At 45.5% G+C, this 14,729-nt stretch overlaps 1 protein-coding gene across 5 annotated transcripts in view; it reads left to right on the top strand.

Annotated features, from left to right (window-relative positions):
- The window catches only part of AFMID (arylformamidase), a 34,992-nt gene that overhangs the window by 19,259 nt on the left and 1,004 nt on the right, over window positions 1-14,729 (top strand). For all 5 annotated transcript variants that reach the window (XM_069750685.1, XM_069750689.1, XM_069750686.1 and 2 more), the window contains 3 exons: window positions 3,748-3,820; window positions 4,288-4,385; window positions 9,375-9,453. In XM_069750685.1, the coding sequence (XP_069606786.1) occupies window positions 3,748-3,820; window positions 4,288-4,385; window positions 9,375-9,453 (250 nt within the window). The remainder of the gene's footprint in view (window positions 1-3,747; window positions 3,821-4,287; window positions 4,386-9,374; window positions 9,454-14,729) is intronic.

Raw genomic sequence — 14,729 nt, forward strand, 5'->3', positions numbered from 1 at the left:
ATGGAGAGTGACATACCATCTCTGGCTTGTCAAGGTAAGGAGGCTTATTCGCCGTGCAATGCTCCTCTGGGAAATAGAATATGCAATTTGCCTCTTCTGAGAAAAAGAGGACTTAACTCTATAGCGCCACCTGTTGGAAGTAGCAATCCTACAAGTCACAATCAACTCTTTAACAAGTCGTGCAATATGACTTAGGATAAAAGCCAAATTAGTATCTCAATTCGCAGACACGGTGTTTCGGGCTGTTGGCCCTCGTCAGTGCGAAGCGTGAGAACTAATTTGGCTAGGTGAGAGGCTCTGGACTGGGGTTATCGTTTCTCCTTATGGAGAGCGACATACCATCTCTGAAACGATACCCCTTAGACCCCAGCCAACAGCCCGAAACACCGTGTCTGCGAATTGAGATACTAATTTGGCTTTTATCCTAAGTCATATTGCACGACTCGTTAAAGAGTTGATTGTGACTTGTAGGATTGCTACTTCCAACAGGTGGCGCTATAGAGTTAAGTCCTCTTTTTCTCAGAAGAGGCAATTTGCAGATAGTGTCACACACTATATGCCTAGATATATGGAGCATACTTCCGTCATTGTTAGTTTGTTTACTGTATGTGATATTTGTAACTTGTATGTAACCCCTTCTCATGTACAGCACCATGGAATCAATGGTGCTATATAAATAAATAATAATAATAATAATACTCTGTTGAGACTGTGTTGAGTGCCGCACAGCCCCTAGATAAATAGTGCATTACTGTACACAGAAAAACAGTACAAATAACTACCATAATATGTCACATAGTGCCCACATGAATGGAGCATACTGTGCCCAGATAAATTGTGCATTAGGGAATACAAAAAGGTACATAAACTACCTAAAAAATAGTGACCTACAGTGCCTAGATAAATGGGACATTCTGTGCTTAGATAGTGCCACGCAGCTCTCTAAATTCGATAGACCAGCTGTATATAAAGTGCCCAAAATATTTCACTGAGTGCCCACATAATGTCATACAGTGTCCAGATAAATGGCACACACTGTGCCGAGATATTGCCACTCAGTTTCCAGATATAAAACAGAGATGCACGCTCTACTGTATATTTAGATGCTGAGAAGGACAATCGAGATTTTCAGAAACTGGCACTCAAATTGATTGGAATAAAATAATGACTTTATTTATGACTCAAAATGAAAAAAAAAAAATATTCACCAACATTTCGGCTGTATGGGCCTTTTTCAAGGCTTATCTGTGCATGTGTAGGGTCCGGTCATGAAAGTGCCGCTGTTTTCACAATTTCAGTTTCCAGATAAAGTGTCTGACAGCACTCAGAAACGAGTGCAAAATCCACACAAATGCCATGACGCTGACGCACAGTGCCCAGATAAATAGTAAATTAGAGCACATACAAAAACAGCCAATAAATGACCCATAAGCTCAACGTGCCTAGATAGTGTCGTACACTGCCCAGAAAAATGGGGCATACTGTGCTGAAAAAATGCCACACAGAGCCCAGATAAATTGTGGATTACAGGAAATAGTACATAGCCTACAAAAATGTCACTGAGCACTCAGACATTGCCACACATTACCCAAATAAATAGTGCATTATAGAACATATAAACCTTAATTTAAAAGTGCCTAAATAGTGTCATATTCTGCCCAGATAAATAGGACGTACAGAGTCCAGATAGTGACCCACAGTGCTCAGATAGTGTATTACAGTACCAAGAAAATATAGTATTAAAACTACCCATAAAATGTCAGTGTCCAGATAGTGCCACACAGTGCCCAGATAAATACTGCATTTCAGTACATAGAAAAACCCTACATAAAAATGAGCCACACTCTCAATTTGCCCACATAATGTCATATTCTGTCCAGATAAATGGAACATACTTTGCCAATATAGTGACACTCACTTTCCAGATAAATAGTGTATTACAGTACTCAAGAAAAAGTGCATAAACCACGCAAATGTCACTCAGCACTCAGACATTGCTGTACAATGCCCAGATAAATTGGAACAATATCATAGGACTTGAAAATATCACAAGGTTGTAAATTTATTGCACTTGCAGAATAGCACTGTGAACACTTAATTCAGATAACCACCTATTTAATTAAAGGGAACCTGTCACCCCCAAAATGGAAGTTGAGGTAAGCACACCGGCATCAGGAGCTTATCTACAGCATTCTGTAATGCTGTAGATAAGTCCCCAATGTATCCTGAAAGATGAGAAAAAGAGGTTAGATTATACTCACCCAGGGCCGTTCCCCACTGCGGTCCGGTCCATTGGCGTCGCGGTCCGGTCCGGGGCCTCCCATCTTCTTACGATGACGTCCTTTTCTTGTCTTCACGCTGTGGCTCTGGCGCAGGCATACTTTGTCCTGTTGAGGGCAGAGCAAAGTACTGCAATGCACAGGCGCCGGGAAAGGTCAGAGAGGCCCGGCGCCTGCGCACTGCAGTACTTTGCTCTGCCCTCAACAGGGCAAAGTATGTCTGCGCCAGAGCCACAGCGTGAAGACAAGAAGAGGACGTCATCGTAAGAAGATGGGAGGCCCCGGCCCCGGACCGCGACACCCAGCAGACCAGAACAGACCTGGGACCGCCCCTGGGTGAGTATAATCTAACCTCTTTTTCTCATCTTTCAGGATACATCGGGGGCTTATCTACAGCATTACAGAATGTTGTAGATAAGCTCCTGATGCTGGTGGGCTTAGCTCACCTTCGATTTTGGGGGTGACAGGTTCCCTTTAAACACTGAGATAGCCATTCTTACCCATGTATTGACACCAGACTAGCAGCCCCAACACGCGTTTCGCTTTGGCTTCCCCCTGAGGAAGTGCCCAGATAATGTCACAGTGCCCATATCATGTACTTCAGTGTCCAGATAATGTCACAGTGCCCATATAATGTGATACACTGCCCAGATAATATCATACAGTGAACATATGATATCACACAGCGCCCATATAATGTCATAGTGTCCATATAATATCATATAGTGCCCAGATAATGTCATACAGAGCCCAGGTGTTACAGTGCTCAGATAAAATCATACAGTGCCCAGATAATATCATACAGTGCCCAGATAATGTGATGGTGCTCAGATAATGTTAGTGCCCATATCATGTCATACAGTGCCCAGATAAAGTCCCGGTACCCAGATAATATCATACAGTGCCCAGATATTAAAGTACCCAGATAAAATCATACAGTGCCCAGATAATATCATACAGTGCCCAGATAATGTCATACAGAACCCAGATAATGTTATAGTATCCAGATAAAATCATAGTGTCCAGATAAAATCATACAGTGCCCACATAATGTCATACAGAGCCCAGATAATGTTACAGTGCCCAGATAAAATCATACAGTGCCCAGATAAAATCATACAGTGCCCAGATAATGTGACGATGCTCAGATAATGTTAGTACCCATATCATGTCATACAGTGCCCAGATAAAGTCCCGGTACCCAGATAATATCATACAGTGCCCAGATAATATTACATAGTGCCCATATAATGTAACACAGTGCCAGATAATTTGAGCATTCTGTGCTAAGATAGTGCCATACAGCCACAGGATAAATCGTGAGTTACCTGTCACAGTGCCCAGATGAAGTCTGACTGACATCTTAATGAGTAGGAGGAGGCATTCTGCTTAATAACAAGAGTCAATCTTAGTAAACAGTCCTGCAGTGTAAAGCATGGGTAGTAATGTTACTTGTTGATTATTGCAGGTGACATGGATCTCATTGTGGCACAGGTCAGACGCAGCATTGCCTCCATTTTTCATCTTTACCCACACAATGCGTAAGTCTGTGTTGAGAGACTATACCTGATGTGGTGTCACTATTACAGATGTAAATAGATTGGCCATTGAATTAACTACTTACCTGCCAGAGTCGGCTTGTGTTCTTCAGCTTTGACGTGTTACAAGATTTCTCTGGTTCAGTTCTTGCACCTACATAACTTTGCCCTGACACAAGGTGGCGCTAAGTGTTGCAGAAGTTTAGTGTGAACAAGCGCAGATGTAATTCTGCTCTATTTTAGATGTATAACTGTTTATTACTTGCAATATCCAGCATAACGGATCTTGCTGTAAGTGAATAGGAATATTATAATTTACATCCAGAAGGTGAAAAGCATGTAACTTCCAGCAGCAAACTGATATCAAGTTTAGAAGACCTCTCTCCATCATATATCACAGCTTCGGCCTCTGTCCTCTGCTTCTCTTTTCCTATTATATGGTTTATTCATGTCTGACATTTTCTCCGCAGTGGGATCTATCTATGTGGCCATTCCGCTGGAGCCCATCTTGTAGCCATGACTCTCTGCACTGATTGGACTGAGTACAAGGTGATACCAGATATCAAAGGTCAGCACAGCAATATATCATTATTATTATTTATTTATATAGCACCATTAATTCCATGGTGCTGTACACGAGAAGGGGTTACATACAAATTACAGATATCACTTACAGTAAACAAAACTAACAATGACAGACTGGTACAGAGGGGCGAGGACCCTGCCCTTGCGGGCTTACATTCTACAGGATGGTGGGGAAAGAGACAGTAGGTTGGGGTTGCAGTAGCTTCGATGGTGTTGAGGTGGCTGTGTGGTCATTACAGGCTGTAAGCTTCTTTGAAGAGGTGGGTTTTCAGGTTTCTTTTCAAGGATCCAAATGTGGTGGATAACCGGACATGTTGGGGCACAGAATTTCAGAGAATGGGGGATATTCGGGAGAAGTCTTGGAGGCGATTGGGTGAGGACTGAGGAGCGAATAAGCATGGAGGAGAGAAGAAAGTCTTGGGAGATAACGTGAGGGAAGATATTGAGAGATTAGTTTGGAAGTATACGGAGGAGAAAGGTTATGGATGGCTTTGTAGGTCAGTGCTAGTAGTTGAAACTGGATACGCTAGGCTGGGAAAATGGGAGCCAGTGAAGGGATTTACAAAGAGGTGAAGCAGGAGTGTAGCAAGGAGAGAGATTAATTAGTCGGGCAGCAGAGTTAAGGACGGACTGGAGGGGTGCAATAGTGTTAGAAGGTAGGCCACAGAGGAGGATGTTGCAGTAGTCGAGGCGGGAGATGATTAGGGTATACACAAGCATTTTGGTAGAGTGAGGGTTGAGGAAAGGACAGATTCTGGAAATATTTTTGAGCTGGAGGCAACAGGAGGTGGTGAGAGCTTGGATGTGCGGTTAGGACAGGGCAGAGGCAAGGGATACTCTGAGGCAGCGGACAGAGGAAAGTGTGATTTCATTTATTTTGATAGATAGATCAGGTAGGGAAGATATGCGAGATGGAGGATTAGTTCAGAGTTGTCCACATTGAGCTTGAGGAAGCGGGAGAAGAAGGAGGATATGGTTGATAGACTCTCTGGGATTCTGGAGAGCAGAGAGGTGAGATCTGGGCCAGAGAGGTAGATCTGAGTGTCATCAGTATATAGATGGTACTGGAAGCCATGGGACTTTATGAGTTGTCCCAGGCCAAGTGTGTAGATTGAGAAGAGTAAGGGTCCTAGGACAGAGCCTTGAGGGACACCAACAGAGAGGGGGCGAGATGAAGAAGTAGTAGAGGAAGTTATAAATGTGCGGTTGGTAAGGTATGAGGTGATCCAGGATAGGACGAGGTCTTTGATGCCAAAGGAGGAGAGGATCTGTAGTAGGAGGCAGTGGTCAACTGTGTCGAAGGCAGAGGACAGGTCTAGAAGGAGGAGTATAGAGAATTGTGTGTTAGCTTTGGCTGTAAGTAAGTCATTAGTAATTTTGGTCAGGGCAGTCTCAGTGGAATGGTGGGGACGGAAGCCAGATTGCAGGTTGTCGAAGAGAGAGTTAGATGCAAGGTGAGAGGAAAGTTCACCATGGACGTGCTGCTCAAGGAGTTTGGATGCAAATGGGAGCAAAGATGTGGGGCGATAGATGGACACAGCGTTCGGGTCAGGGGATGGCTTTTTGAGGATAGGTGTGATTGTGGCATGATTGAAAGCAGATGGGAAGGTACCAGAAGTTAGTGATAGGTTGAAGAGATGAGTTAGGGATGGGATTAGTGTGGTGGTGACGTTGGGGAGGAGGTGGGATGGGATGGGGTCAAGAGCAGAAGTGGTGAGGTGTGAATTGGAGAGAAGATGAGCAAGCTGTCCTTCAGTGATTTTGGAGAGGGAAGTTATGGGGTTAGGGCATTGGTATGGCAAACAAAGGGGTTGTGGTGGTTTGTCAACAAAGACTTGCCTTGTTTGCTCGATCTTATTTTTGAAGTGTGTGGCAAAGTTCTCAGCAGAGATTAGGGAAGTCGGAGGGGGCATTGGGGGGTGGAGGAGGGAGTTAAAAGTGTTGAACAACGGTTTGGGGTTGTGGGATAAAGAAGATACGAGTGATGTGAAATAGGCCTTGTTAATCAGAGGTGAGAGTTGATTTGAATGCGACTGTTGCTTGTTTGAGTGCAGTGAAATCATCTTGCGAATGCGTTTTCTTCCAACGCCTTTCTGCAATTCTGGATACTTTCCGAAGCTATTTGGTGATGTTATTGTGCCAGGGTTGTCCATTGATTCGTCGCACTCTGCAAGTCGATGGCTGATGCCAGAGTGCCATTGTAGAAACTAGTAGTGTCTGTGTTGTGGAGTGAGGATATGCATGCTAGTGGTAGGATAGAGTCAGAGAGCGTGTGGGTGTCAAGGTGTGTGAGGTTTCAGTGGGGGTGCGCATGTTGCTGGACATGGGTGACAGGTGAGGAGGACAGGGATGAGAAAGTGAGTAGATGGTGGTCAGATAGAGGGAGAAGGGAGGTAGTGAAGTTAGATAGGGAGCAGAGATGGGTGAAGACCAGGTCTAATGTGTGCCCGTCTGTGTGGGTACCTGAGGAGGACCATTGAGTAAGTCCAAAAGATGCAGTAATCAACAGCAGTTTGGAGGCTGCTGAATGGTGGGTGTCAATGGGGATGTTGAAGTCATCAATGATGATGGTGGGAATGTCAGCAGACAGAAAGTGAAGAAGCCAGGTGGAGAATTGGTCAATAAAGGCAGTGGTCGGGCCCGGAGGTCTGTATATGACGGCCATTTGGAGGTTGAAGGGGGAGTAGATGCTGACAGAGTGAACTTCAAAAGAGGGGAGGATAAGGCAGGGTAGATGTGGGTTTAGGTTAAAGGTACAGTTGGAAGAAAGAAGGCCCACTCCTCCACCATGTCTGTTGCCAGGGCGAAGAGTGTGGGTGAAGTGGAGGCTGCCGTAACATAGGGCAGTAGGGGAGGCTGTGTCAGAGGGTGTCAGCCATGTTTTGTGATGCCCAGAAAGGAAAGATTACGAGAGGTAAAGAGGTCGTGAATCACATGGAGTTTATTGCAGACGGAGCGGGCATTAATAATAATCTTTATTTTTATATAGCGCTAACATATTCCGCAGTGCTTTACAGTTTGCACACATTATCATCGCTGTCCCCGATGGGGCTCACAATCTAAATTCCCTATCAGTATGTCTTTGGAATGTGGGAGGAAACCGGAGAAAACCCACGCAAACACGGAGAGAACATACAAACTCTTTGCAGATGTTGTCCTGAGTGGGATTAGAACCCACGACTCCAGTGCTGCAAGGCTGCAGTGCTAACCACTGCGCCACCATCCATAGTGATTTAGAGAGAGGGATCAGAGTGGTGGGCGTCAAGGGCACAGATTTGAGGTGGGCAAAATTTCAAGAGTTTATATTGGGTTGGGAGCGATATGAGGGGGTAATGGGTGGTATGAGCTGTGGGGGTCCAGGATTGGGAGATATGTCGCCAGCAGTGAGAAGCAGAGAGAGACAGAGCAGGTGGGAGAAGAAGAGTGGGCGGCTTTTTTTGTGTTTTATTAGGAGAGATCTGAGGTTGAGTCAGCAGAGGATGTCAGGTGAGAAGGCAGGAGGGAAGGAGAGATTATTACTTGGATTATTACTTAGTTAGAGGGTGCTGGGGTTTGGGGATAGCGAGTGAGGAGTAATGGAGACAAAACTGTTAGAGCATATGTCAGCATGATGAGTAAGTGTGGAGGAAAGAGAAAGAAGTTTAGTACTTTTAATTACAGTGGTTAGTCGTACCTTCTGTTCACTTCTGGCTCATTTCCGGCATATTTCAGCTTTATCCTTTTAGAGCCTTCCTTATAGAGACAGACCACAGTCAAGACAGACCTGTGACTCCGCATTTATAGCCAGTTAAGATGTATGTCCACCATGATCCAGATTACATCTAGAAATATTCTACTTACAGTGCAAAAAAATTTCATAAATATGTTATTACATATTATACTCCAGAGCTGCACTCACTATTCTGCGGGTGGAGTCACTGTGGACATACATTACATTACTTATCCTGCACTGATCCTGAGTTACATCCTGTATTATACTCCAGAGTTGCACTCACTATTCTGCTGGTGTAGTCACTGTGTACATACATTACATTACTTATCCTGTACTGTTCCTGAGTTACATCCTGCATTATACCCCAGAGCTGCACTCACTATTCTGCTGGTGCAGTCACTGTGTACATACATTACATTATTTATCCTGTACTGATCCTGAGTTACATCCTGTATTATACCCCAGAGCTGCACTCACTATTCTGCTGGTGCAGTCACTGTGTACATACATTACTTATCCTGTACTGTTCCTGAGTTACATCCTGTATTATACTTCAGAGCTGCACTCACTATTCTGCTGGTGCAGTCACTGTGTACATACATTACATTACTTATCCTGAGTTGCATCCTGTATTATACCCCAGAGCTGCACTCACTATTCTGCTGGTGTAGTCACTGTGTACATACATTACATTACTGATCCTGTACTTATCCTGAGTTACATCCTGTATTATACACCAGAGCTGCACTCACTGTTCTGCTGGTGCAGTCACTGTGTACATACATTACATTATTTATCCTTTACTGATCCTGAGTTACATCCTGTATTATACCCCATAGCTGCACTCAGTATTCTGCTGGTGCAGTCACTGTGTACATACATTACTTATCCTGTACTGTTCCTGAGTTACATCCTGTATTATACTTCAGAGCTGCACTCACTATTCTGCTGGTGCAGTCACTGTGTACATACATTACATTACTTATCCTGAGTTGCATCCTGTATTATACCCCAGAGCTGCACTCTCTATTCTGCTGGTGCAGTCACTGTGTACATACATTACATTACTTATCCTGTACTGATCCTGAGTTACATCCTGTATTATACCCCAGAGCTGCACTCACTATTCTGCTGGTGCAGTCACTGTGCACATACACTGTGTATATATAAAGTATAGTTTGGTGGACGTTCTCTGTACGATGTCTGAACAAGGACACTCACCCCGGCTGTGACTATCTTGCCTCCCCCTTTTATTACCAGGCGCGTTGCTGGTGAGTGGGGTATACGACTTGCTTCCTATCATAGACACCTATGTGAACGATGCTCTGAAGATGTCGCAGTAAGTTTCCACCTTTGCTTCTCCATAAAATCTCTGCTTGTTGTCAGTGCATGGAATTAGTTTTATTATTCTTTATTTTACCCTGTGATACACTGTAACAAACAGTCAGATTTCCTGTACTCGGCTCCTAGACAGTCGCAGTGTATTGATGGCTTCCTGTTACTGTCAATATCTATAGAGCCAAAATCAGAGAGCAGCAACAGGAACACACTGCTATATTTCTGCTGTTACAGGGCGCTCAGATTAAAGTGCCACGTGCAGATAAATGCAGTCTATTGCTCCCTGTTATCAGCCCTTTCATCGGAGGAGAGGCTAATTACTGAGAGTCGAAAGTGCAGAAAAAAACCTTGTCGCCTAATGCCACCCATGGCCAGCCTAATGCCACCCATGGCCAGCCTAATAGCACCCATGGCCAGCCTAATGTCAACCATGGCCAGCCTAATAGCATAGTTAGGGCACAAATGAGGTATTCAGAGGCTCTGATCTCTGCTGTTTAACATTTTAAGTGCCGCTGTTGTGGCACCCCAGGAGTTCAGGTACCACAGTGGTATTGCCTTCCTCTCGGGGAGGGTGATGCCATGCTTGGAAACGAGGAGAATCCCTTTGGCAGGTAAGCTGTACATTCAACACATTCTGACTCCAGGCCAGAAGGGGGAGTTCTGAACCCGGTTTTAAGGGGAATTTCCCTATATATATTCTGGTCTGGAGGAGGATTTAGTCTGGTGCAGACAAGGAACAGTGAAGGAGCACAGGAGAACTACAGAGCTGGAAGGGAGCCGTGACTGGACTCCTTCCAGGCAGAGGCACAGAAACCAGGCACCGGGAGCCCGAGGCCTTGTGGAACTACAAGTCCCATGGCAGAACCGGAGGGCAGGAAGCTGAAAGTGACTTGCTCACAGTACACTTGAGGTACAGCAACATCCAGAGCCCAGAGTCCCCATGTATAGAGACCCCAAGGGAACAGCTCAAGTTGCCTACAATGCAGGGACTGTCCCAAGACAGAGAGTAAACGAGGACCTTTTTAGGAAGCCACAGGCAGCAAGGGACTATTATTTAACGCATAGTGGAAGGCTCCCAAACTGACCTGGCAAAGGGATTCCCACTTGTTTTCAGGCTGCCTGGACTCCATCGACACCTGTTGCCACTACCCTGGACTGAGGGTGACTACAATAGTATACCAGGTAAAGAAACTGCAACCCCGTGTTCTCCGGTTATTACCGACACCACACCATCCCTGCCCAGCACACCGGGAGCCCTGGGGACCCAGTTTCACCTGTGGGAAACGACACCATCTTGCTGCCTTACCATCACCCCCAGAGGACCCCTTTAAGCAGCGTCAGTCACCCCTGACCTAGTATCACAAGGGGCGTCACAAACTTTTATTGCTTTACAACTCCCTTTAAAAACTATCCCTTTTACTTGGGCGCCCAGGGCCACAGACTGGGTCGCCGACAGCGTGACCACCCCTTTAACGATGACCAGGCCCGGTACCAAGTACCCCATGGCCCTGGCGGGTGACGTCACTGTCATTCTCAGCAACATTTAAAAAGAGTGATCGCAACGAGCATTTCTTCCCGCAATGCAACCACAGGGTGACAGTGGCTGCCTATGGCAAATGGAGACCTACTGAAGATCCCCACTATGAAGCCGAGGCTACAGGATCAGCTTTCTTCAGGTTCAAGTTCCCTAAAGGGACTTAAAAGTAAAAAATAAAAATAAAAAAAAAATTTAAAGTTTCAATCTATTGAAGGTTCAATCTGTTTTCTTAGTTCAAACATTAGTGACAGAGTAAAATTTTAAAAGTCTGACCAGTGTCACTCTATGTAGTCATAACTTTGGAACGCTTCGACAAATTCCAGTGATTTTGAGACTGTTTTTTCATGACACAATATACCGTATATACTCGAGTATAAGCTGACCCGAGTATAAGCCGAGACCCCTAATTTTGCCACAAAAAAAATGGGAAAACTTAATGACTCGAGTATAAGCCTAGGGTGGAAAATGCAGCAGCTACCGGTAAATGTCAAAAATAAAAATAGATACCAAAAAAAGTAAAATTAATTGAGACATCAGTAGGTTAAGTGTTTTTGAATATCCATGTTGAATCAGGAGCCCCATATAATGCTCCATACAGTTCATGATGGGCCCCATATAATGCCCCATACAAAATACGCCCCATATAATGCTCCATTCAGTTTATGATGGGCCCCATAAGATGCTCCTTACAAAATACACCCCATATAATGCTGCACAAATGCTGATTATGGCCCCATAAGATGCTCCATACAGTCATTTGCCCCATGTAATGCTCCATAAATGCTGATTATGGCCCCATAACATGCTCCATACAGACATTTGCCCCATATGCTGTTGCTGCGAAAAAAAAAAATCACATAATCACCTCTCGTCGCTCAGGCCCCCGGCACTTGCTATATTCACCTGCTCCCCATTCCACCGTCGCCAGCCGCCGCTACGTTCCCCGTCCACTGCACTGACTGTTCAGGCAGAGGGCGGCGCGCACTAATCGCGTCACCGCGCCCTCTGACCTGAGCGTCACTGCAGATGAGGCAGAAGACGCAGCGGCAGCTGGCGACGGTGGAACGGGGAGCAGGTGAATATAGTGCACTGCTTATACTCACCTGCTCCTGGCGTGGTCCCTGCTTCCCCGGCGCCGGCAGCTTCTTCCTGTAGTGAGCGGTCACATGGTACTGCTCATTACAGTAATGAATATGCCGCTCCACCCCTATGGGAGTGGAGTCGGGTCCATATTCATTACTGTAATGAGCGGTACCATGTGATCGCTCACTACAGGAAGAAGCTCTCAGCGAACCAGGGACGTGCAGGGACCGCACCAGGAGCAGGTGAGTATGATTAGACAGCTGCCGCTCCCCCATCCCTGCCGACCCCTGGGTATGACTCGAGTATAAGCTGAGAGGGGCAATTTCAGTCTAAAAAATTAGCTGAAATTCTCGGCTTATACTCGAGTATATATGGTACTTTATGATATTGGTAAATTTAGGTCAATATGTTTTGTGTTTATAAAAAATTTCAGAAATTTGACAAAAATGTAAAAAACAAATTGCAATTTTCAAACTTTGAATGATTATCCCTTTAATTCAGATAACGATATCACAGAAAACCATTAATAAATAACATTTCTCTCATGTCTGTTTTACATCAGCACCATTTCTAAAATGCTATTTTATTTTGTTAGCATTTTAGGAGTGTTAAAAATGTAGCAGTAATTTTTAATTTTTTTCATTGAAATTTACAAAATTATTTTTTTTAGGGACTTATCCAGGTTTGAAGTGACTTTAGGGGTCCTATATATTGGGAAACCCCCAAAAGTGATAACATTTTAAAAATCGCACCCCTCAACATATTAAAATTTGACATCACGTAGTTTATTAACCCTTTAGGTGATTTTCAGGAATTAATGCAAAGTGACATGACAGGAATGAAAAAGTGTATTTTTACCACCTAAATATTGCTGACTCTTGAACAGGCCACTGGTACCGGCAGATTCTAAGGCTGCTATGTGCTCGTGAATTGCCATGGCAAACATCAGGGCCACACAATCATGATCTCAGGGTGCCGGTGGGGACAAAGAGGGAGAAGCCACACTCTTTTAACCATTTATATGATATAATCATTATTGACAGCAGCACCTAAGGGGTTAAACATACATGAACGGTGCTAATGCTGATAGTGTCTGATGTAGCAAATTGTCAGCTATAGTGTACAGCGACAGCTGCTGGATTATCACCTGTGTGGGGAGGCTATTCTCTTATATCTCAGGTCAGTAAAAAGACGTATTGACGGTCATTAAGGGGTTAAAAAATGAATATATTTGGCATCACCACCTCTCTATATATCCAATCTGTCGAAATATACAATTATTTAATCCGTACGGCAAATAGAAAAAAATGCCATTTTTCAGTCGCTGCAACTCCCCCCAAAAAATGCAATAAAAACATTTTATGTACCCCAAAATTGTACCAATAAAAACTACAGCTTGTCACACAAAAAAAAAGTTTTCCAGCACAAGATATGATAATGCAGCGCCCCAGAGTCCTGGTCGTTGCAGTAATGTCGTTCTTCCACCAGGGGGAGCGATGTTACGTCTGATGGCACCAAAGGAGTTCACCTTGCCAGGTATCACAGCCACACACACACACTTCACACGCCGGCCACCAGGGGGAGCAAAAGGGTTCTATCTATTAGTCCACTCCTCACACTTGGGTAAAACTGGGGGTTGGTTAGGAAGTGAGTCAGAGAGTTGGAGGGAGAAGTCGGAGTTGGAGCCAGGAGGAGGAGAGGAGAGGCGCAGACTGGGCTCGGCCCAGGAAAGGGAGGGAGGGACACGGGGCTGCGCCTGCAGCCCATGCGGCAGCCTCCCAGGAGGGGACAGGAGGGGAGGTGTGCCGTGGTGAGTGAGCAAAGAGGTCGTGGCAACAGGGGTGAAACACCAGTGGGAGACCAGCTAGAAGCGGGCTGCCTCCCACTGAGCGCAGATCCGGTGGCCGGAACACCGAGGGAGTAATAGACTCTACGCTTTGCTTCGGAGACCGGCAGGACAGTCGATTCCAAGTTGGCTGTCCGACCTAAACACCTAAGCAGACAAGGTGGCAACGCGGAAGGGGGCATCTCTAGGGTCCCTATAGAATAGCCTCAGGCCACCACCGTCTTACGGGTTGTGTCCTATCCATCTGGAGGACAGAGAGAGAGAAGTAACAACAGTGAGGACCTTATGGTAGCTGATGCAGGTGGGGACCTGCTGTGTTGCTGTGCGCAAGGGGAAGGCTACTGATTTCTACCTGGACAAGGGGACTCTAGAATTGCCATTAGACCGGCCGGACTCTGCCTACCCTGTCATCCGGCAACCTGGACTGTGGATGCTGAAGCCTTCAGTAAAGGTAAAGACACTGCACCCATTGTGTCCTCGTTATTCACCGCGCCTTGCACCACCCACCATCAACATCTACACTTCTGGGAAGCCCTGGGGATATACTTCACCTGTGGGAAGGTATACAATCTAGCTGCCATAACATCACCCCAGCGGACCCCTAAGCAGCGTCGGTCACCCTGACCGAATACCACAGGTGGCGTCACGAACACTACCGTTATCTACAAACTCTACCCTTTTATTGGGCGCCCCTCATACAGCCACGGTCCGGGTCGGGCCACCGTGACATCCTCGCTGAGGGAACTGAAGGACCCGGTACCGAGTACCCCATTGCCCTTACGTGGGGGCGATTCAATAACATAAATGGTGT

This window comes from Ranitomeya imitator, chromosome 2 (genome assembly GCF_032444005.1).
Source record: "Ranitomeya imitator isolate aRanImi1 chromosome 2, aRanImi1.pri, whole genome shotgun sequence".
Classification (NCBI taxonomy): Eukaryota; Metazoa; Chordata; class Amphibia; order Anura; family Dendrobatidae; genus Ranitomeya; species Ranitomeya imitator.